This window comes from Macadamia integrifolia, chromosome 8 (genome assembly GCF_013358625.1).
Source record: "Macadamia integrifolia cultivar HAES 741 chromosome 8, SCU_Mint_v3, whole genome shotgun sequence".
Lineage (NCBI taxonomy): Eukaryota > Viridiplantae > Streptophyta > Magnoliopsida > Proteales > Proteaceae > Macadamia > Macadamia integrifolia.
The window spans coordinates 9,257,908-9,281,191 of NC_056564.1; the positions used below are offsets into that span (position 1 = coordinate 9,257,908).

The 23,284-nt window shown below is 40.1% G+C and overlaps 2 protein-coding genes across 3 annotated transcripts in view; one reads left to right on the forward strand and one right to left on the reverse strand.

Moving 5' to 3' along the window:
* LOC122087195 (uncharacterized protein At2g39910) overlaps positions 1-5,703 on the forward strand; it is an 8,917-nt gene extending 3,214 nt beyond the window's left edge. The window contains exons 4-9 of one of the 2 annotated variants that reach the window (XM_042656239.1): positions 1,611-1,801; positions 2,032-2,227; positions 2,694-2,758; positions 2,916-3,017; positions 3,144-3,243; positions 5,377-5,703. In XM_042656239.1, coding sequence (XP_042512173.1) covers positions 1,611-1,801; positions 2,032-2,227; positions 2,694-2,758; positions 2,916-3,017; positions 3,144-3,243; positions 5,377-5,385 — 663 coding nt within the window. In that variant the 3' untranslated portion in view covers positions 5,386-5,703. Of the gene's footprint in view, positions 1-1,610; positions 1,802-2,031; positions 2,228-2,693; positions 2,759-2,915; positions 3,018-3,143; positions 3,244-3,733; positions 4,214-5,376 lie in introns of those variants that run through there. The other variant, XM_042656238.1, reaches the window with a different exon arrangement.
* The window catches only part of LOC122087200, a 20,494-nt gene continuing 2,378 nt past the window's right edge, over positions 5,169-23,284 (reverse strand). The window contains exons 4-12 of the mRNA XM_042656244.1: positions 22,544-22,679; positions 21,850-22,195; positions 21,622-21,698; positions 20,205-20,290; positions 18,251-18,295; positions 18,101-18,164; positions 17,832-18,017; positions 16,083-16,648; positions 5,169-5,400 (exon numbers count right to left, since the gene is read on the reverse strand). Coding sequence (XP_042512178.1) covers positions 16,598-16,648; positions 17,832-18,017; positions 18,101-18,164; positions 18,251-18,295; positions 20,205-20,290; positions 21,622-21,698; positions 21,850-21,916 — 576 coding nt within the window. The 5' untranslated portion in view covers positions 21,917-22,195; positions 22,544-22,679 and the 3' untranslated portion in view covers positions 5,169-5,400; positions 16,083-16,597. The remainder of the gene's footprint in view (positions 5,401-16,082; positions 16,649-17,831; positions 18,018-18,100; positions 18,165-18,250; positions 18,296-20,204; positions 20,291-21,621; positions 21,699-21,849; positions 22,196-22,543; positions 22,680-23,284) is intronic.

Below are 23,284 nucleotides of genomic sequence, written 5' to 3' on the forward strand. Positions count from 1 at the left end.
TAACCTAATACTCTCTCCCTCATTCCTTATTTTCTTTCTTCCCTCTCTTTCCTATTTTCTGAATTGTTTCTTACTAGATTTAAACTAAATCAAAACAATATCCACAATTTACCTAAACTGTCCTCGTCTGTCTCCTTAAATTTCTCTTCTTCTTCTTTTTTTTTTCCATGGCTCACTCTCTGTTCCTCTTTCTATCTTCTTTTCCTTCTTCTGTGGGAGTTAAAAACTGCCTTCTCTTCTGTTCTATAATGAAACCTGCCACCACCTCCTTTAAACGTGGCTCTCTCTAAACCCATTATAAAATAAACCGCCTCCCTTGCTGATAAGTAATAACTAATAACATAAATTATTAATATATAATATATTATTATCTTAACACGTGGTTGTTACATAGGATGTCTTTAATTCCTTGCAATTGGAAAATTTTCTAAGGCCTTATGGGTATTTCTGTAAATTTCTATATAGGGTTCCGCTATATATATATAGTGAGGTTTTCTTCCTCCATAAGAAATTTTAGAGAGGTGTGAGGACGATTGTTGTAACCCTATTCTCCATTGATAGTGAAGTATGATCTCATCTCACCGACAATGTAGACAATCTTGCCGAACCTCATAAATTTGTATGTATTGTTTGTTCTTGTTTTTCCATTACTTTCTGCATCATTTTATGGTTGTTTTCCTACACTACTCTATAGAGGGGGGGGGGGGAGTAATGGCCAAGAGGCTCGGACTTGAGACCTCCTAGGGAGCATGGGCTTAGCGCACCATAGCTTCACCGACTGCACTAGGCAATTGTCGTTGATCATCCTTGTTTCTTAGATTTTTCCAATAGCTATAGTGCAAAAAATGATCCCCATTCGACGATCTTGAATCAATAGATCAGCTTAGCATGATGCACCACAAATTTATTGAACTTCTGTGAAGTAGATTTTTCTCTGAGCGTAACATTTAGGGTTTTGTGTTGGTAGATGTGAACTAAAGTGAAAGTGATGTAAAATAAAACAGTAACAAAATAGGAATTTTTGTAATCATTACCATGAATAATGTCATTGAAAAAAATTTCAGTGAAATTTTGGTTGAAAAGTGAAGTAAAATTTAGTTGTCATATTTAGTATGTTGTTGAGTTACACAATTATGCTTGGTAATGATTGCAAAACTTTCCATCTTTGGTTTTTTTTCTTCTCTCTCTCTCTCTCTCTCTCTCTCTCTCTCTCTCTGTTTAATTTCACTTCACTTCACTCCACTTCACTTCACTTACAGATCTAACTAGATACCCTCTTAGTCAATCACTTCTGTCTATTGAAAAGCAAATTCGCTTACTTCAGTGGTGATTCTATTTGGTTTTACAACGTTGCTGGATGACTAGGTCTTGGGGATATGATTCTGCTTTTAGATTATGGTTATTGATCTTTCTTTATATATCTTTTGGATGAATATTATTAATCTTTCAATACTGAGCATATATTCCTGACCATAGCACAGAGACAATATATTGCTGGGAGCCTGGGATAATGGACAATTGTACCAGTGTACAAGTGAGGCAGTAATCATCTTCTGTTGTTTACTGTTAATATTTTGGCAGCCGCTAATCGTTACCTTTTCTCCATTCAGGCACAGGGTATGGTTAGCTTTATACATCTTGCAAAGAATGTCAATTCTGCTGAGCTTGGTTGGTATGAAGATGTGATCCTTGATATATGCTGTCGGAATATTGCTTCTAGTGATGAGCTATGGCGCTATGTGGTTGAGATGTCTGTACTTTTAGTAACTTGTATCCAGCGAAGAAATCCTCGTAGCTCATGGTAGGTTTTATTTTTGTTTTTCTACTTCTCTTAAGGTGCTTCTGTGTGGTTGTAGCCTTATTCAACTGCTTTGGGGTCACTTAAGACACATTATGTGAGTTAGCTCATCGCAGGGAGCTCTAGGGGTAGCGATATGGTTTTCTTTATATGCTGGTCTACTTATACTCTTGCTAGCAGTGATATTTTTTAAACTTTTCATGCATGCCTGACACTGCTCCCTTGTTTTACAGGTTTGAAAGGATGCTTACTGAGATGTTAAGTCACTTGGAGCGGCAACCAAGGAATAAAGAACGCCGCATTGCATGGCTTGAACTCATTGAGCCAGTTCTTAACGGAATGGGGCTTGTCTTATTAGCCCATTTCAGACGTATTTTTCCACTTCTCTTTGAGTGGATGCATGCTGATGATGACGAAACTGTTATACTGGTGAGGTTTCATTACATCTTGTATGAAGAGAGGTGATTATCCTCTACAAATATAGATTTTGTGGAATCTAGTGTTATTAAGGATGGATTCCTGTGCCAATGCTACACTAGTTGTTCTCAAATTTGTTTTTGTGGCGCAGTCATTCAAAAGTTATGAGTTGGCTTTAAGGAACAGTTTATAGCTGCTGACTAGCCCAGTTGGTCTCTATATTGTACTAGAGTTTTAAATAAGAACATCATATCAAATAAACTTCCATGAACTTTCTGTAATACTGGTATGTCAGATGATCAAGATAAATGGCATTGCATTTTGATGGGATACGAATGCACAATTGAGTATTTTGTATGATATTAGGGATTTGAACAGCCATTACTATAATGTTTATTCTGAAACATATGCTGTGTAAACATACACTGACACTTACATCGAGGACTTGCAATGATGAACTCTTCCCATTATCTCATAGGTTCTTCAGCGGGTCTATACAACTATGAAGTTGACGTGGATCAGGAACACACCATATGTTGAAAGGTGAGATGAACAATCTAAAAATTGTCTAGACATGGAATACACAATTTGCCTCGATATGAAAGATCTCCACCCCTTTTGCTCGAAAATCTACCTGCTTTTGCAGTTGGGGATCTCTTTTTTTCTGGTTGTTGAATCTTCTCATGTTGTTCTGCCTCAGATTGGTTGATGAGCTGACCATCACATACAAGAACGCTGCAATGAGAAGGGGCCATGAAGTTATTCGGACACATGTTCTTCAGATATTGATCTTGCTTCAGCAGTAAGTACTGATTCAAGCTTTCTGAGAAATTTTATCTGTATGGAGTTTTTAGAAGTTTAGACTGCCATATGTTTTTTGACATTCATTTAATCCTCTATTTTCTGATGTATCCTCTGTGTTACCAAGATGTAAGAGCCTGCAGTTTGAAGCAGCTTGGGACAAATACAGGGATGACCCAAACTTGAGCACTCCTGCACCAGCCTTTGAAAGAAAAGATTCTGCTACGGTAAAAGAATTCTATTTCCTTGCTGCCACGCATAGTTACCTGGAATAGGAATTCTGAATCACTGAATTAGGGGAAGTCTTTGGAAAAACATTGAAGATTCATGGGTCAGAGTGGCGGGACTCTTAACTTGTAAGGGCTCTGGCTTTAAGAGATGACCTACACCAAAAATTGACCTGATCAGACAACCAGACTGGTAAATCATGTGATCATTCACACGGATGGTTTCACAATAATGTTACCAGTCTGGAAAGAGCCATATGGAACTAATTATCATTATTTTCCGGTTTAGTCAATTTTTGGAATTGGAGTCTCTTTAATTGTGTCCACTGAATGGTGATTTCCACTCTCTGCATGTGCTCGATATTTTCCTCGTTGGTTAACTTGCCCTTGCCTGATTTGTTTATCAAATATTCTCATCTAAAAACGATATTGTGTTATGACTAGTTTTTTCTTTTAATGGAACTTGAAACATACCAATGCATGGATGCAGGTTGTTCAATGATAGAATCCCATGGGAGGATGTTAACTTTTCTGTACAAGCATGTAGTTCACAGTTACTTGAGGAATGAAAGCTGGAGAAACACTGCAATATTTATGCATTGATATACAACCAGAAAGTGCTGATCTGAAACGTATGAAAATATTGCACATCTCATTGTTGCAGTGCACTGGGTCAACTGTCAACTGGTCAATGCATGTTCAGACCACAATGCCCTAAATGAGCTTCAATTGATTGTTGTTCTGTACTCCCTGCCCCTTTCTCAGGCGAAATTGTTGAACTCCAATCCAATTGTCACTGCATTGATTATTTCCCAACTGTCACAGGAAAGTGGGGGGGGGGGGGAATCTCCTGTAGAGACACTTAACAGTTCTTTTATTTGGGTAGAAGAGACACTTCAACATGTAAATGCCTCTATTTTGGGTTGCAAATGAACGACAAACTTATTTCAGTATTTGCAGCTTTTGGTCACTGATCTTGGTAAATAAATGCTTACATCTAAAAAGTATCATTACTAAAGATGATGAGGAATTTATGTTGTGGGAGGGGAGGGTTCCCTTGCAACTCTTGTGTGCAGTATTATTACAGGAAACCTTTAAATAGGGGGATATTTAGGACATTTTATGGGGGTGGGCTGCTTACCCTTATACCTTAGCAGCGGTCTAGTGGATTGGTGTCCGATAGGTCTCGACTCTCAACTAATACTAATCCGATCTGGGTGATCTTCACCAATCTGATCCTATTTTCAAAACCTTGTCCCCAAATCCTCGTGTTTGCTTTGGCATTTTCTTCTTTTCTTGGCTTAAAAGTAAGACGGAATTTTAAGCCACAAGTAGGAATTCCCTCACTTCACCTTCAGCATAAGAGAGGAGTAATGATGATCTTTGATCAGTGAGTGAACCCTAAACTTTCCCGTAAAAGTAAACTGGGTCAAAAGTGTCCAACAATTTGGTATACTGCATCCTACATTAGGCTTATCTCTGGTATGTTTATTTCACAGATGGAATCTGAATATGCATAATAGATAGCAGAAATTGCAAATGAAGCTAGCGCCAAAGAGTAAAATTCTCGAAAGAACTAGGAAGGCCCTGCCTCTACATCAACTCAGGTCTTTCTTCATTTTTCTTTACTTTTTCAGAAAAAAAACAAAAAAACAAAAAAAAAAACAAAAAAACAAAAAATCTATATATATATATATATATGTATTTATTATTTATAAAACCATTCTCAATGGTCTAGCGTTGAGTATGGTGACCGAAAAATCAACACCATCTTCCACACATCCCTCAAATCCACTCCTCGCAAACTAAGACCAGAGTTTAAATCCTGCCATAGTCTTCACATAAAACCTCCAGGCCATGGCATGGAAATTAAAATAAAAAATAGAGAGAAATAAGAGGAGGGTGGGGGGGGGGGAAGTAGCACATGCACACACTCAAAAGCATCATATTGATCTAATCTATCATCTATCACATCGACTTTCAGGGAAACGTTGATCAACTTAGCTTCCCCTTATAAATACTTCGTCTGATCTTGCTAGGATCTCATTGTCTAATTTTACAAACAATCTCCGCAATTCCCTGTACCCTATCAGTATATCTGTCAATGATCTTCATGGCTCTCATATAATGCAGGAAATGTGAGAATGATGGCAAGACCTGCAATTCCAGCAAGTGCAAAAGTAGCAATGAGAAGAATGAAACCAGAAACATCAAACATCTAGGGCTCTATTCTTCAAAAGAGCAATAAACCATATTTCTCCCACATCTGGTGGCTGTGGCAGTTCAGTTTATCTTTCATAAATTTATTTAAAATTCTTGAACATTACTATGTTAATGTCTGGTTTAATACTTGGCTAAGACTTTGTGTGAATCAGAGAAAGACAGTTCACCCCACTGCTCCCTGCCCCCCACCAATTAAAAAAGGCAAGTTTCCAGATAGTTTTAACATTGCATATTTTATATTTCATGGACAGTTTTTTAAATGTTTGAACATTAGTAGGTTCAATGGCTGATTCTCCTTTTTTAGCTGAAAGTTCGGGGGGGGGGGGGGGGGGAGGGGAGAGATTTTCAGAAAATTGAGGCCAAAATTCTACCTTGCCCAATCAAATTTTGCAGTTATTATGATCTAATCACTTCCAAAGCAATCAAAAGGTACCTTTGTGATACGAAGTATTCATATGATTACCTCTCTACGTAAAACAGAGGAGATCACCCGCACCTACAATTCTATAATTCATCCTCAAAACTTTCCATCTACAAGAACCAGAAAGAGTAGGCAGAATTTGAAAGAATTTCCATAAATTAGTGAAAGCATGAAACTAATAATCATTCAAGTGGAACTGAGATAAAAAACTTACTGGTGTAGCCAAAAGTAAGATCTGTCCAACTGCCAACGACTGAGATCAGCCATACGAATGCAGCAACTTTGAGAAACATCTTTGAGTCCTTTCCCAAGGTGATATCACGATAGGTTGAGAGAAAGTTGTTCGTTTGAGACTGTTGGATAGGGTAATGATTTGTGTCTAATATGACACCAGCCCTCTTTATTTATTATTACAGGAAGAAAGTTCTAGAATATTACAAGGACCATTAAACCCCTTAAGGACCTAAGGACACGTTTGGAATCTAACACTTTCCCTAAAACCCATTATTCAACACTCCCCTCGCTTAAGCTGGTGTATGGATATCACAAATGCCCAACTTGCAGATAATATGATGAAACATCTTACTACTAAGACCTTCAGTAAAAACACTCCCCCCTTTTGTTCACTATTGGGAACAAAAGGCACAATGATAAGAGTCATATCCAGCTTCTCTTTGATGAAGTGTTAATCGATCTCCACATGCTTGGTTTGATCATGCTGGACAAGGTTGTGACCAACGCCAATGGCAGATTTCCTATCACAAAAGAGCTTCAAAGGAAGGGTGGGAGGGATAACCAAATATGTGAAAAGACTATGAAACCATAGAAGCTCACAAATGCCATGAGCCATAGCATGGAACTATGCTTCAGCACTTGAACAAGCAACCACGGCTTGCTTCTTGCTTCTTGCTTCGTCACGTAACAAGGTTACCACTAACATCTATGAAGTCCTCCACCCTAAGGTGATCATGAGAAGAAAAAAAGATGCCACGTCTTGGAGCAGATTCCAAGTAGTGGAGAATATGCAGCATAACTTCCATATGAGTTAAGTAGGGATCATGCATATACTGACTAACCAGGTTGACGACAAATGCTATGTCAGGGCGTGTATGAGAAAGATAAATCAAGTGCCCCAATAATCTCCAATATCTCCTGTTATCCATAGGGCCACCTTCCTTGCTAATCAAGTGACCGTTAGCTTCAATAGGAGTATTTATAGTATTAGCCCCCAACATGCCTGCCTTAGAAATAAGTTCAAGCATATACTTCCGCATAGACAAGTAGATCCCATGAGAAGACTTAGGCATTAAGGCATGCAAGTCCGAGCTTTGGCTCTGCACCACAAGTCCTTAGGCGTTCTGTTATGTAAGTCTGAGCTTTGGCTCGGCACCTCAAACCCTTAGGCATTAAAGCACACAAGTTCGAGCCCTAGCTCGACACCTCAAGCCTTAGGCATTAAGGCACACAAGTCCAAGTTTTGGCTCGGCACCTCAAAACTTTACGCACTAAGGCGCATAAGTGCGAACCCTTAACTTGACACCTTAAGCCCTTAGGAGTTAAGGCACACAAGTTTGAGTTTCGGCTCAGCATCTCAAGCCCTTGGGCATTAACGCACAAAAGTCTGAGCCTCAGCTTGGCACCTCAAGCCCTTAGGCTTTAAGGCATGCAAATCCAAGTTTTAGCTCGACACCTCAAGCCTTTAGGCATCAAGGCATGTAAGTCTGAGATCCAACTCAGCACCTTAAGCCCTTCGGCATTAAGGCACACAAGTCTGAGCCCTAGCTCGATACCTCAAGTGCTTAGGTATTGAGACACGTAAGTCCGAGTTTTGGCTTGGCACTTGAAAACCTTATGCATTAAGGTGGGTAAGCCCGAGCCTCAACCTGTCACCTCAATACCTTATGCATTAAGGCACGTAAGTCCAAGTTCTGGCTTGGCACCTCAAGACCTTAGGCATTAAGGCATGTAAGTCCAAGCTCCAACTTAGCACCTCAAGCCCTTCGGCATTAAGGCGCACAAGTCCGAGCTGCTCTGGCTTAACACCTCAAGCCCTTAGTCATGAAGGCACACAAGTCAGAGCCCCAGCTCAGCACCTTAAGCCCTTAGGTATTGAGGCATGTATGTCCGAGATCAAGCTTGGCACCTTAAGAACTTATGCACTAAGGCGTGTAAGCTTGAGCCTCAACTCGTCACCTCAAGACTTTACGTACTAAGACACGTAAGTTCGAGCCTCAACTCAATACCTTAAGACCTCACACACATAAGCCTAAGCCTCAACTCAGCACCTCAAAATCAAGCCTCAGCTAGAACAAAGACCTTACGTTATAAGGTGCACAAGACCAAACCTTAGCTCGGCACCAAAGGCCTTACGTTCTAAGATAGGGAAGACAGAGCCAGCGGGTCTTTGGGGGTTGGCACTTAAAAGCCTAACTTCGAAGGTCAATACAAAAAGTTAACTACAAAAAATCAAAAGTAAACAAAGATGTCTTCACTGAACTGAAGATCCATAACCTGATCCGAGCACATAATCCTTACTTGTTGAACTCCTATAGGCCAACCTACAGACCTCGACCTGAAAGAGAGGGGGCTTATGATGTAGGTAAAAATGCTGCCCCCTCAGGTCATCCCTTAGCCAAGCCGACCATCTAGGACTTCTTAGGAAAATCGACCCCTTGGGTCATCCCTTGGCTGAGCTGACCATCACCATCTATATCATCCCTGGGAAACCCAACCCCTTGGGTCATCCCTTGGTTGAGCTAACCCCTCAGGACATCTCTTGGCCGAGTTGACCATCACTATCTAGGTTATCCCTGAGAAAACCAACCCATTGGCCATTCCTTGGTCGGATCGACACCTCGGGTCATCCCTTGGCCGAATCAACCATCCAGGTCATCCATTAGAAGACCGACCTCCCAGGTCATCCCTTGACCGAACTGACCCCTCACATCATCCCTTGGCCAAGCTGACCATCCAGGTCATCCCTTGGAAGACCGACCTCCCAAGTTATCCTTTGGCCGAGCTAACCATCCAGTTCGGCTAAATCGACCTCTCATATCACCTATCTGCATGACCGACCTGTCAGATTGCCTCCCCAAGGAGTCCGATCAGATCCCGATGTTTGTGGGGACAATCCCAAGAATCACTCATTGCCAGCTTAGCATATCTTATAGCTTGAAGATTTCCTAACAAATACGGTAACACTAACCTAATGGGACTCTTCCAATAGATATCCTAACAAAAGTGAACTACTTGCCAAAATAGGACTCTCCTTAACCACCTCTCTTTATTCACTTTCTATAAATATCAAGGTAAGCCCCCCGAAAAAGGGATTAATCATTTCATAAAAAACTCTCTTAAGTAACTGTTGTTGAAGAAATCTGGCTTAGGCATCAGAGGGTCTCCCGTCGGGTCAACTCAGCTCTCTTTTGTCTGCTCTTCTTTGTAGGTGGAGTACCAAGTCTTTCAAGCAAGACCACCTGGTCAATTTTTAAAGCAATAGATTGGCACGTCTATGGGAATGATATAGCAAGCTATAACATCGACATCTCATAGAATGAGGATGAACCAACCATTAACTTATCCGCAATGGTAGTCGAAGAATCAACTGTGGCCTATTGCTAAAGATTTGAACAAGGTTATCTGCGTGATGATAGTGACATGATACCCCATCTATAACAATGAGATTGAGCTGAGCAGAATGGTTGGGCAAAGGTGAGAATCGCAGTCTGGATAATCATCCCACGAAGAAAAAAGGCCAACTCGAACTGGTCGGTAAAGGAAGATCTCATCCACGAGGAAAGGACGAGCAGACCCCAATAGTCGACAAAAGAAAACATCATTCGTGAGGAAAGAAAGGCCAACCTGTACTGGTTGGAAAAGGAAGATCTCATCCATGAGGAAAGGCCGAGCCAAACCCAATGTTCGGCAAAAGAAAATCTCATTTGTGAGGAAAGAAAGGTCGATCCGAACTGGTCAGTAAAATAAGATCTCATTCACGAGGAAAGGTTGAGCCGACTATAATGGCCGGTGAAAGAAGACCTCATTCATGAGGAAAGAAAGGCCGACCCAAACTAGTCGGTAAAATAAGATCTCATCCATGAGGAAAGGATGAGCCGACCTCAATGGTCCACAAAAGAAGACCTCATTCGTGAGGAAAGAAAGGCTAACCCGAACTGGTCGGTAAAGGAAGTTCTCATCCAAGAGGAAAGGATGAGCTAACCCCAATGATCGGTAAAAGAATACCTCATTCGTGAAGAAAGAAAGGCCGATCCGATTTGGCCAGTAAAAGATCTCATCCACGAGGAAAGGATGAGCCAACTCCAATGGTTGGTAAAAAAAGACGTCATTCATGAAGAAATAAAGGCCGACCCGAACTAGTCGGTAAAAAAAGATCTCATCTACAAAGAAAGGCTAAGCCGACCCCAATAGTCAGCATAAGAAGACCTCATTCGTGAGGAAAGAAAGGCCGACCCGAACTGGTCGGTAAGAGAAGACCTCATTCACGAGGAAAGGAAGGCCTACCCCAATGCTAGGAAAGAGAAGACCATATCTATGAGAAAAGAAAGGACGACCTAAACAAGTCGATAAAATAATATCTCATCCGCGAGGAAAGTCCGAGCTGACTCGACACCTCAAGCCCTTAGGCGTTAAGGCATAAAGAACGTAAGTTCGAGCTCCATATCAGAATCTCAAGTCCTTACGCACTAAGGCACGAAAGTTCAAGCCTTACTTCAAGACCTCAAGCTCTTAGGCGTTAAGTCACGTAAGTCCGAGTGTTGGCTCGGCACCTCAAGCCCTTAAGCATTAAGGCACGTAAGTCTAAGCCTCAGATCGACACCTTAAGACCTTAAGCATTAAGGCACCCAAGTCCAAGCTCTGGCTCGATACCTCAAGCCCTTAGGCATTAAGTCACACAAGTCCGAGTTCCAACTCGACACCTCAAGTCCTTAGGCATTAAGGAATATAAGTCCAAGCTCTGGCTTGGTACCTTGGGTGTTAAGGCATGAAAGTCCGAGCTCTGGCTCAACACCTTAAGTGCTTTGGCATTGAGGCCCACAAGTCCGAGCCCTGGTTCGGCACCTCCTTAAGCATTTAGGCATTAAGGTACGTAAGTCTGAGTTTCGGCTCGACACCTCAAGACCTTACGCACTAAAGCACGCAAGTCTGAGCCTCAGCTCGACACCTCTAAAGCTCACGCACTAAAACACGAAAGTCTGAGCCTTAACTCAACACCTTAAGCCCTTAGGCATTAAGGCACCCAAATCTAAGTTTCGGCTTCATATCTCAAGCCCTTACTCATTTAGGCACGTAAATCTGAGGCTTACTTGACGCCTCAAGCCCTTAGGCATTAAGACAAGTAAGTCCAAGCCTCTGCTCGGCACCTAAAGCCCTTAGGCATAAGGGCACGTAAGCCTGAGTTCCATCTTGGCACATCAAGCCCTTACACATTAAGGCATGCAAGTTGGAGTTCCGGCCCGGCACCTTAAGCCCTCAGGCGTTAAGGTATGGAAGTTTGAGCTTTGGCTCAGCACCTCAAACCCTTAGGTATTAAGGCAAGGGTCTGAGCCCCGGTTTGGCAACTCAAACCCTTAGGCATTGAGGCACGCAAGTCCGAGTTTTGGCTTGGCACCTTAAAACCTTACGCACTAAGGCGCGTAAGCACGAGCCTTCACTTGACACCTCAAGCCCTTAGGCGTTAAGGCACGTGAGTCTGAGTTTTGGCTTGGCACCTCTAGCCTTTAGGCATTAAGGAAAGTAAGTCCAAGCCTCATCCCAACACCTCAAGCCCTTAGGCGTTAAGGTACTCAAGTTTGAGTTTTAGCTCAACACCTCAAGGCCTTATGCATTAAGGCACGTAAGTCTAAGCTCTGGCTCAACACCTCAAGCCCTTAGGCATTAAGGCACGCAAGTTTGAGCTCTGGCTCGACACCTCAAGCCCTTAGGCACACAAGTTTGAGCCCCCCAGCTCGGCACCTCAAGCCCTTAGGCCTTCAGGCACACAAGTTCTAGTTTTGGCTTGGCACCTCAAGACTTTACACACAAAGGCGAGTAAGCCCGAGCCTCAACTCATCACCCTAAAACCTTACGCACTAAGGCCCGTAAGTCTGAGTTTCAGCTCGGCACCTCAAGCCTTTAGGAATTAAGGCATGTAAGTCCAAGCTCCAGCTCAACACCTTAAGTCCTTAGGCTTTAAGGCACGTAAGTCCGAGCTCTGGCTCAACACCTCAAACCCTTAGGTATTAAGGGACATAAGTCCAACCCCCATCTTGGCACCTCAAAACCTTACGCACTATGGCGCATAAGCTTGAGCCTCAATTCGTCACATTGAGACCTTATGCACTAAGGCACGCAAGTCTGAGCCTTAGCTCGACACCTCAAGCCTTACGCATTAAGGCACACGAGCCTCAGCTCGACACCTCAAGACTTGATGCACTAAGGCACTCAAGCCTGAGCCTCAACTTAGCACCTCAAAACTTTACACCCTAAGGCACGTAAGTCCAAGCCTTAACTCGACACCTCAAAATCGAGCCTCAACTTGAACAAAGATCTTACGTTCTCGATCGCACAAGATCGAACCTTAGCTCAACACCAAAGACCTTATGTTCTGAGGTAGGAAAGACCGAGCCAACGGGTCTTTGGGTGATGACACTCAAAAGCATAACTTCGAAGATCGATACAAAAAGTCAACTGTAAAAAAATTAAAAGCAAACAAAGATGTCTTTATTGAACTGAAGATCCATAACCTGATCCGAGCACATAATCTTTGCTTGTTGAATCCTACAGGCCGACTTATGGACCTCGACCTGAAGGAGTGGGGGGCTTATGATATGGGTAAAAATGTCGCCCCTCGGGTCATCCCTTGGTTGAGCTGACCATCTAGGACATCCCTGGGAAAACCAACCCCTTAAGTCATCCCTTGGCAGAGCTGACCCCTAGGGACATCTCTTGACCAAGCTGACCATCAACATCCAGATCATCCCTGGGAAACCTGACCTCTTGGGTTATCCCTTGACCAAGCTAACCATCAAGGTTATCCCTTGGTTGAGCTAACCACTCGAGACATCTCTTGGCTGAGCCAACCATCACCATCCAGGTCATCCCTGGAAAATCGACCCTTAGGTCATCCCTTAGCCAAACCTCGAGTCATCCCTTAACTGAGCCGACCATCAAGATCATTCCTTAAAAGATTGACCTCCCAAGCCTTGGCCAAACCGACCTGTCAAGTCATCTCTTGGCTGAGCCAACCATCCAGTTCACCCCTTCGCTAAGCCGATCTCTCAAATCACTTATCTATATAACTGACCTGTCAGATTGCCTCCTCAAGGAGTTTGATCAATCCCAACGTCTGCGGGGACAATCTCAAGAATCACTTATTGCCAACTCAGCAGATCTTATCGCTAGCTCAGCAAATCTTATTGCTTAGAGATTTCCTAACAAATAAAGTAACACTTACCTAATGGGATTCTTCCAAGAGATATCGTAACAAGAGTGAACTACTTGCTAAAATAGGACTCTCCTCAACTACCTCCCATCGTTCAGTGCCTATAAATATTAAGGTAAGCCCCCAAAAAAGGCGACCAATCATTTCATAAAAAACTCTCTTGAGTATTTATTGTTGAGGAAATCTGACTTAGGCATTAGAGGATCTCCTGTCAGGTCAGCCCATCTCTCTTTTGTCTACTCTTCTATGTAGGTCTAGCGTGGAGTACCAAGTCTTTCAAGGAAGAGCACCTGGCAACAGATTGCGACCATCCAAGGGAATGACATTAGTAAGCTACAACACCGACATCTCATTGAGCGAGGATGAACAAACCATGGAACTAGCCGTAACGGTAGTCAAAGAATCAACCATGGCCTATTCCTAAAGATCTGAACAATGTTGTCAGCGTGATGATCACCCCATCTATAACAATGAGACAGCCGAGCAGAATGGATGGGAAAAGGTGAGAATCATGGTCCAGAATGGGGTAAATCTCATCGAAGAAGCAAGGTCGACTCGAACTGATAGGTTAAAGATCATATTCACAAGGAAAGGATGAGCTGACCTCAATTGTCAACAAAAGAAGACCTCATTAATGAGGAAAGTAATGCCGACCCGAACTTGTCAGTAAAGGAAGTTCTCATCCACGAGGAAGGGGCTTGCCGACCCCCCAATATTCAATAAAAGAAGACCTCATTCATGTGGAAAGAAAGGTTGACCCAAACTAGTGGGTAAAAGATCTCATCCACAAGGAAAGGATGAGCCTATCCTAATGCTCGGAAAGAGAAGATCTCATTTACGAGAAAAGAAAGGCTGACCCAAACTAGTCGATAAAAAAATAACTGAGCCTCGAGGAAAGGTCGAGCTGACTTGACACCTCAAGCCCTTAGGCATAAGCTCGTAAGTCTGAGCTCTAGCTCGGCACCATAAGTCCTTACGTACTAAGGCACGAAAGTCCGAGCCTCAGCTCGACACCTCAAACCCTTAGGGGTTAAGGCATATAAGTCTGAGTTTCAGCTCGATATCACAAGCCCTTAAGTATTAAGACACGTAAGTCCGAGCCTTAGCTCGATACCTCAAGCCCTTAGCTATTAAGGCACACAAGTTTGAGCTCCAGCTTGGCACCTCAAGCCCTTAGGTATTAAGGAGCATAGTCTAAATGCCATCTCGGCACCTCAAGCCCTTAGGAATTAAGGTATGCAAGTCTGAGCTCTAACTAGACATCTCAATCCCTTAGGTGTTAAGGAACACAAGTTTGAGATATGGCTTGGCACCTCAAACCCTTAGGCATTAAGGCACACAAGTCTGAGCCCCGGCTCGACACCTTAAGCCCTTAGGCATTAAGGTAAGCAAGTCCAAGTTTTGGCTTGGCAACTCAAAACCTTACGCACTAAGGAGCGTAAACATGAGCCTTCACTCGACACCTCATGCCCTTAGGCTTTAAGGAACATAAGTCCGAGTTTCGGTTCGACAACTTAAGCCCTTAGGCATTAAGGCACTTAAGTTTGAGTTCCGTCTTGGCACCTCAAGCCCTTGGGCATTAAGGCACGTAAGTACGAGCTCTAGCTCAACACCTCAAGCCCTTGGGCATTAAGGCATGTAAGTTCGAGCTTTGGCTCAACACTTCAAGCCCTTAGGCATTATAGCATGTAAGTCCGAGGCTTAGGCTCGACACCTCAAGCCCTTAGGCATTAAGGCCATGGTTTAAAGTATCTCTGATACCGATACGATACCCTCCAATACATATCTTAAATTTACCTGACCGATATGGTTATTGACACCGATACTTTAATCCTTGATCTTTTGCATACTTTAGCGTATCTCTATGCGATATGATACCCTCCGTTACGTATTTTAAATTTAGCCAACCGATACAACGATTGATATTGATACTTTAATCCTTGGATATGAACAAGCGTTAAAGCATTGTGTGATATGCTCAGTATTGCTTCCAAAGTTAACATTGAGATAAATGCATAAATCTGGGATGCAATATCAAAAACCTGTTTAGACCAAAGTTATAACTTCTTGATCATATAAAACCTGCACCTAGTGTATATTTCCAGTTACAAATTATTTATAGTTCAGTGATATTTGCACGAAAATATTAATGTTGAGCATGAGTTCCTATTTCCTTCCGTCTATCCCCACCCTCATGCCCACCCACCCAACCAACCAACCTTTTTCCTTTTTTTCTTTTTGGGTTATGACGACTTTGACAATGAACCCAGGCTGTTACATCATAAACAGTGGCATACTATAACAAATAGAGAAAATGGAATTTATTTCAAGGCTATTGATAAACACATTATGTGTTGTTGTACCCCCTCAGATAGATGTGGAGAAGATAAAGCTCCTAGAGTCCTCCACACTTCGCATAACCACAAACAGAGTCACAAAATACCATTGCTTTTTGGGATATTTATGGAGTAATTAGTTCTTTTCAATTCCTTCTTTTTTTCCTGTAAGAACAGGTTTTCCAGCTCGAGATCATCAAGAATCCACATGTTTCTAAAATCAGTTATGGGCTAGGTGAAAATTTAATCTTATAAGTGTGTTCACTGTGCCTACTAGAGCCAATTGAATTTAACCCTATAATGCTCACTGTACCTACTAGCTCCAGTTAAAATTTAAAACAAGCAAATCAGATGCAGTTCAACAATATGGCTCACATTTCCACCGATTTTAGCTTTACAAAGAATTAAGAAGCATTACCAGAGCCCAGAACATACAATGTTGTAGCTTTATGATCCGACTAATGCTCCACCTTCCTCAACACTGGAGAAGCTCCACCACTGCGGACAAAATGATGCAGACAAAAAAAAAAAAAGTTAAATCTAAGGAGATATTTAGGCTTACATTATATTAACAGTCCATGAAAATAATTTGAGAAGAAACACTCCACAAAGGAAAAACTTGTAGAGATGATCCTATTCAAGCAAAGAACCGATGACTGCCACTTCCGAGGAATTCTGAAGAATATGTAACCAATTTTTTACTTGAAACCGGAGCGACATGTGAAGAAACGAGTTTGTATTCTGTAAGTGCATCCTTCAGCTGCTCCAGAAGAATCTCTGCAACAAGTATCGAGTAAGGAAACCAGTAAAATAAAAAAGGCAGAATAGACGTTGGGGAAGCTGGTAAGGGCTTAAATACAAACTATAGAAAAAAAAATAATGGAGCCCAAAGAGAAAGTTTGGAACTGTACTGTGGGTTGTAGAGATTAGAGATTACCAAATGAAGGCTTGCCCACCATGGATAAGCGTCACTAATGTAAGATACTGGTAAGAAGAATCATGGAATCAAAAGAGAAGGAGCTGATTAAAGACTGATAGGGAGAGGTCGTTCGAAATTCTGAACATTCTTTATGCTGCCTTAGGCTGTGGGTGATTGTATTCTTGGAATGCATTTTAGGTCAAATATGAATTAAAATCCACATCAAACGTAACCTTCATTACAAATAAAAAAACTAATGATTCCAAATGCTTCCAAAGTTGTATAAGGGGGAATCAAAAGAGAAGGAGCTAATTATTCCTGCTCACCTTTTGAATGGGATGGTGAGTGCTCAACTTCGCATTCAACCTCACGGTTGGGTGCCAAGTTGTTCACTCGAGTCTACTTACACATTCAAGGAAGCCAGTTAGCCATATTCACCCTAATTTTTGTCTGCCCAATTATGTTTGATGTGGAAAACGGAAGAAAGCCAGATTTTCAGAAGATTTATGGTATGTAAATATTCCATCTCCAACAGATTCCTAACATTGTTTTCCTTGTCTAGCTTCACAGGAAGATCTCATAGGAGTATGGTATCCAAGACTAATGTGGGTATATCCCCAAATGGCACCTACGAGAAGCAGAGACTGAGGAGGCTGAAGTCATCAATGTTGATGATGATTTAATTTATATGTAAAAAAGGAAAAAAGACAAATGCATCAACCATATAACTATCATAGCTAAAACAAGCCAACAACCATCAACTTTCTTCGAGCCAATAAAAACCAGACATGGCCCAATTGTTGCAGAACATAGAGATAGCCACATCAGGATACTTCTGAAAGTGATTATAGTTCACAAAGCAGAAAAATAGTGGAGGAAATGGGACATGATGCAGAAACGTTGAACAATTCATAGAAGTTTCTTACCACAATAAGCTGATTATGATAGCCTAATAGAGCTCACAGTGATTAATACATTGTGGAACTCTGAAAAATGGAAACAATATCCAAAATCCCAAGGACAGAAAAATTCGGGTAAGATGATTGGTAACTATAATTTCTCACGACTTGCCACCCCAGAAATCAAACTTTTCAATGTGATGGCAGTACCTACAGCAAGCCATTAAACTTTAACTATTTTCTGAGGGATAAATGATAATAAAAACTATATCTCCATCATGAAAAATCAGCATAAATCTAAAGAGAAAACCTAAGGACTATATATTTCTGATGAAATAGAGGCACATACTGCTTCAAAAGACTCCTCAACTGTAATTGCAACCAGTGCTTCTTCATATGAATGCCGTTCTTTATCATCCTCACATTTAACTACTTCTACAGCCATCCGCAATTCATCTACATGAGCTCTGAAAATATGACAAATTTTCCCATTGGAAGATGCTTCAATTCGAGTATGATTATTGAGTTCAATTAACTGCATAACTCAGCTAAAGAAAGTCAAGAGTTTTAGATCATGAAAATGCATATCTGAATAAATAGTTTAAAATGCATAGTTACCGACAAATTCTTTGGGCAATCATCCATGATCAACTGACAAGCAGCTTCTATATCAGACATGAACCTAACAAATAAAAAACATTGCATAACTCCAAGTACATGGTCCAACAAATTTATGTTAATATGAAGAGTGGTCTTACTGAACATTACCTTCCCCATGAAGAGGCAAAGAGTAAAATCACCAAATCCTTCAAGCTGCATCACTAAGTCAGGAAACCATAAGTTTGTTGCTGCTGGTAGCTTCTCTCAAAAGATACTTACTGATCAGTTAGACTTAAAACACACAAAGCAATGACATCAACAGCATGAGTTCTAAGAGCCAAAACTATACATAGTTGAATTATCAAAGTTCCCTTCTCTTTGTTAAGTATAAATATAAAGGTCAAATGCTATTACAAGTTTACACGAAGCAGCCTCTTGACAACATCAGCCAGAAAATTGAATAGTTACAAGTTAGTGAGACGAATTTCACTCAAGGGCACATCCAGTGATGAGGTACGCTTTGACCATTCATAAACATGACAATACTGGTCCTAAACAACCTGAACTTTAATGCTATTACAAGTTTACAACGAAGTAGCATCTTGACAACATCAATCAGAAAATTGAATAAATACAAGTTAGTGAGACGATTTTCACTCAAGGGCACACCCAGTGATGAGGTGTGTTTTGACCATTCATAAACATGACAATTCTGGTCCTAACCAACCTGAACCTCAATGCATTTATCACGTTTCCTAGATTATTGCCATCCAACCTAATCGATTATCAGTTTGGGTTTCTAGTGGTATAGCAAAATTATCTCCATGCAAGGCCATATGGGCCCCACAAAATCTGTATGGAGAGCCACACGTCAATGATCTGATGTATGGGCCCAAGTGTTGTCAGAATATGGCCCAAAAATACTGGTTCGCTGTCGCTGGTTTCTCGGCAACCTCCATCGATCTACATTGGATGAGATAGGAACACAAGGATTGAGCACCAAACTGACCACTAGGATCAAGGGAGCACACTATAAGATTATTGATTTGCATCAGAAAAGAAAATGTCCTATGCTGCTAAGAGATGGATTGACTTCACCATGGGATGTTGAGTGCTTCACTTTCATGTTCAACCCCATGGGTCGAATGCCAATTTGGGTACTCAAGCGGAGTCGAGGCTATCTTGATTCACATAAGAAAAGAAAATGTCTTGTACTACTAAGAGATTGCTCGCCATTTTGAATGGGACGATGAGTGCTCAGCTTCGCATTCAACCTCACGGTTGGGTTGCCAAGTTGTTCACTTGAGTCTATCTTACACATTAAAGGAAGCCAGTTAGCCATATTCACCCTAATATTTGTCTGCCCAATTAGGTTTGATGTGGGAAATGGAAGAAAGACAGATTCTTTGAAGACTTATGGTAAGTAAATATTCCATTTCCAATAGATTCCTAACATTGTTTTCCTTGTTAGTTTCATTGGAAGATCTCATCGGAGTATGGTATCCAAGTCTAATGTAGGTCTATCCCCAAATGGCACCTAAGAGAAAAAGAGATTGAGGAAGCTGAAGTCATTAACGTTGATGATGATTTTATTTAAAAATAAAATAAAATTTGACAAATGCATCAACCATATAACTATCATAGCTAAAACAAGCCAACAACCATAGCCAATAAAAACCAGATATGGCCCAATCGTTGCTGAACATTGAGATAGCCACATCAAGATACTTCTGAAAGTAATTATAGTTCACAAAGCAGAAAAATAAGGGTGGAAATGGGACATGATGCAGAAACATTGAACAGTTTCTTAGCACAATAAGTTGATTACTATAACCTAATAAAGCTCACAGTGATTATTACATTGTGGAACTCTGAAAAATGGAAACAATATCCAAAAGTCCAAGGACAGAAAAATTTGGGTCAGATGATTGGTAACTATAATTACTCACCACCCCATAAATCAGATTTTTCAATGTGTTGGCAGTACCTACAGCAAGCCATTATAACCATTTTTTTAGGGATAAATGATAATAAAAACTATATCTCCACCTTGAAAAATCAGTAGAAATCTAAATGAGAAAACCTAAGGATTATAAATTTTTGATGAAATAGAGGCACATACCGCTTCAAAAGACTCCTCAATTGTAATTGCAACCAGTGCTTCTTCATATGAATGCCATTCTTTATCATCCTCACATATAACTTCTTCTACATCCATCCACAATTCATTTACATTAGCTCTTAAAATATGATAAATTTTCCCATTGGAAGTTAATAACCAATATAATTCTAATGAACACATTGAACACTGAAAGATTCAATTCCTTCATGTGCACCAAATTCCTAGAATTCTAAATTTTTTCAAAGTCAGAATAAGTCCTTCCTATTTTTAAAAGAATAAATTGCACGTAAAATCCCCTTAAAGTTTATTAACATACCATAACTCCTTCCTATTTTCACAGGGATAAATTGCAAATAAAATCCCCTTAAGTAATTAAAATACCACAGATTTTGCTCTGATGATAATTGAAAGTTTACTAAAAAACAGAAGTTGAAATGTAAATGTGGGTAAGAAGATTCGCTATATGTAAGGGGGAAAATATCATGCCACCATTCTATAGTGATTGGAATGGCTTATGGAATTTCCAACTGTGTTAGAAAAAGCAAAATACTAGAACTAGATCTAAGAAAATATCTAAGATATGAGCACAAAGAAGTCCACCTTTAAGGATGACCACTTATAACGGAATGAACACATAATACATAAATAAATAAATATAAGTTTCCTATTCATTCATACACATAGTACATTAAAAGACATGCAAATAGTTTCCAAGTTACCTGCATTATCTCTTTTTTTCCCTTGAGCTTAATGAACCCTGTTGTTGAAAGCCATTTCTTTTACCTAATGGTTCTAGTTGGATTTTATTAACCTGAACTGAGTATCTATTGACAACAGATATGAACAAGCGTTAAAGCATTGTGTGATATGCTCAGTATTGGTTCCAAAATCAACAGTGAGATAAATGCATAGATAAAATTATGTAATGGAGCACATTATTGCAGTAAAAAAAAATCCCCATTCCAATTTAGCTTTCTACACAGGATAGATAAAATTTCTTTATTCAACATCAAAAGATAACTAAGTCAATTACAGAGAGTCAATTAGTGTGTGAGCCTGTGGCACAACAGTTAAGTTGCACTATTGCAACATGTTAGTCACAAGTTAGAAACTTGGAAATAGGGGGTAAGGCTATGTACATTTGCCCCTCCCAGACCCTGCTGTGGCAGCAGCCTCATGCACTAGGTTGCTCTTTTTTTTTTTTTTTTTCTTTAAAGTCAATTGTAGACAGTCCCACAAATCATCATGTTGAACATATCTAAGCGTATACAGAATCATTAATTCACAATAAATATACAAAATAATATTTTATAAATAAAAATTTTGTTGTAAAAAAAAAAAAAAAAGTACATATCAAATATGCATTACAAGCAAAAACAGGTAAATCTATAAAAGGTTGAGCTTAAACATAATTTACCCCCATCAATATAAGAGCCTCTGTGTGAGCCTCCTCTGTTTGAGGAATGTGCATATTCATTTCATCACCATCAGAGTCTGCATTGTATGGATTGTAGACAGATTCAATGAAGATTAGTGTTCTCCAAGGCATCACCCTAGCCTACATACATGGAGCAAAACAAAAGAAAATAAATGAAGAAAAAACAAAAAGAAACATCATCTAACACATAAAATAAATTTAAGATACCACTTATGAGACATGATAGACATTCGATGTAAGCTTTGTTGTCGATTAAAAAGAGCAATGTCCCCATCTTCCAAATGGCATTCCACTATATAACCATGTTTAAGTTAATCAACAGCAAGTTTTCTGGCAGAAAACCTCAAATGCATGAAGAATAATTCAACTAATCCCACTATTCTAACATGAAAACTGAGCTACCAATGAGAGGAAATGATTCAAAAGAATAGTATCTAGCATCATGGTATTATCAAGATATTACTTATGAGGCCCATCGTGAACACGTTGTCTCAACTTCTCAATATTGTTATGGGAAACTTGTTCAAGATAAGTTAGAACCTGGTATTGCCACCTAAAACCACCAAACAATTTAAAAAGATCAATATCAGTAATATGGTTAGTACTTAATAAAACAAATGCAAGTCAAATATTTCAAAAAGATGCATCTCTCCTATTACTAGGACCTAGTAAAGGATGTTTATTAGCCAAAAGTGAAATGTCCTACTAGACACTAGATGATGGCCAATCCTAACAGAGAGAGGGTTCCCCCCTCCCCCTATATGCTTTCGGATAGGAGGTGAGAAAACAAAGAAAAGAAAGAAGAAACCACAATGCATAATCATTTATGCCAGCAAAAAAAAAAAAAAAGGAGCATAATGTGACAGAAAAAAACAGTTTTCCAGGTAAGGCCCCACTATACCTCTGTAATCTTAAGGTTGGATTAGGAGAAACAACAGTTCTGCCTGTATATTCAACATGCTTCCCAGATAGGTTCCTGCGGAAACGTCCCTGCTTCCTCTTGAGACATTGAACAAAACCATGCATTGGCTTTGAAACTGCAAAGTTAACAAAATCCCACAAACATAAAAAAAAATATATATTGTGCAACATAAACTTGGAGAATCTCCCAGTATTCCTGAATAGAAATTCCAGCATGAATACCAATGCACCAGAATTCAAATTATAGAAGAACGAGAACCTAAAATTCCAATTTTAGAACTTTCTAGGACTGAAGAGTTACATCAATTCTTTATTTCCTTTATTCGGCTAGGCATTTTAATTATAAACATTGTTCAGAAATGGAATTCGTTGTACAATGAATCATGCATGCATGGATGGATTGATTCAAGGAATTCCTAAAGGAGGGATTCTTCACCTCAGAAGAGATTAGACACATTCATAAGAAAACAGTAGGCAAAACATTCATGCATATTTAGTTAAAAAATTTAGACTTGCTGCTTTCTGTATTTTGTGGGACACTGTCTAAATTTTTTTTCCCATTATATAGCTTTCATCATATCAATGCAATTTTATTTTCTAGTATATCAGATCAGAGGAAAAGGGGTGAAATCGAACTTGTTTGATAATTTTATTCAGAGGCAATGGAATGAATTTCAGCAAGCAATGACATCAATAAATATTCACAAAAAAAAAAAAAAAA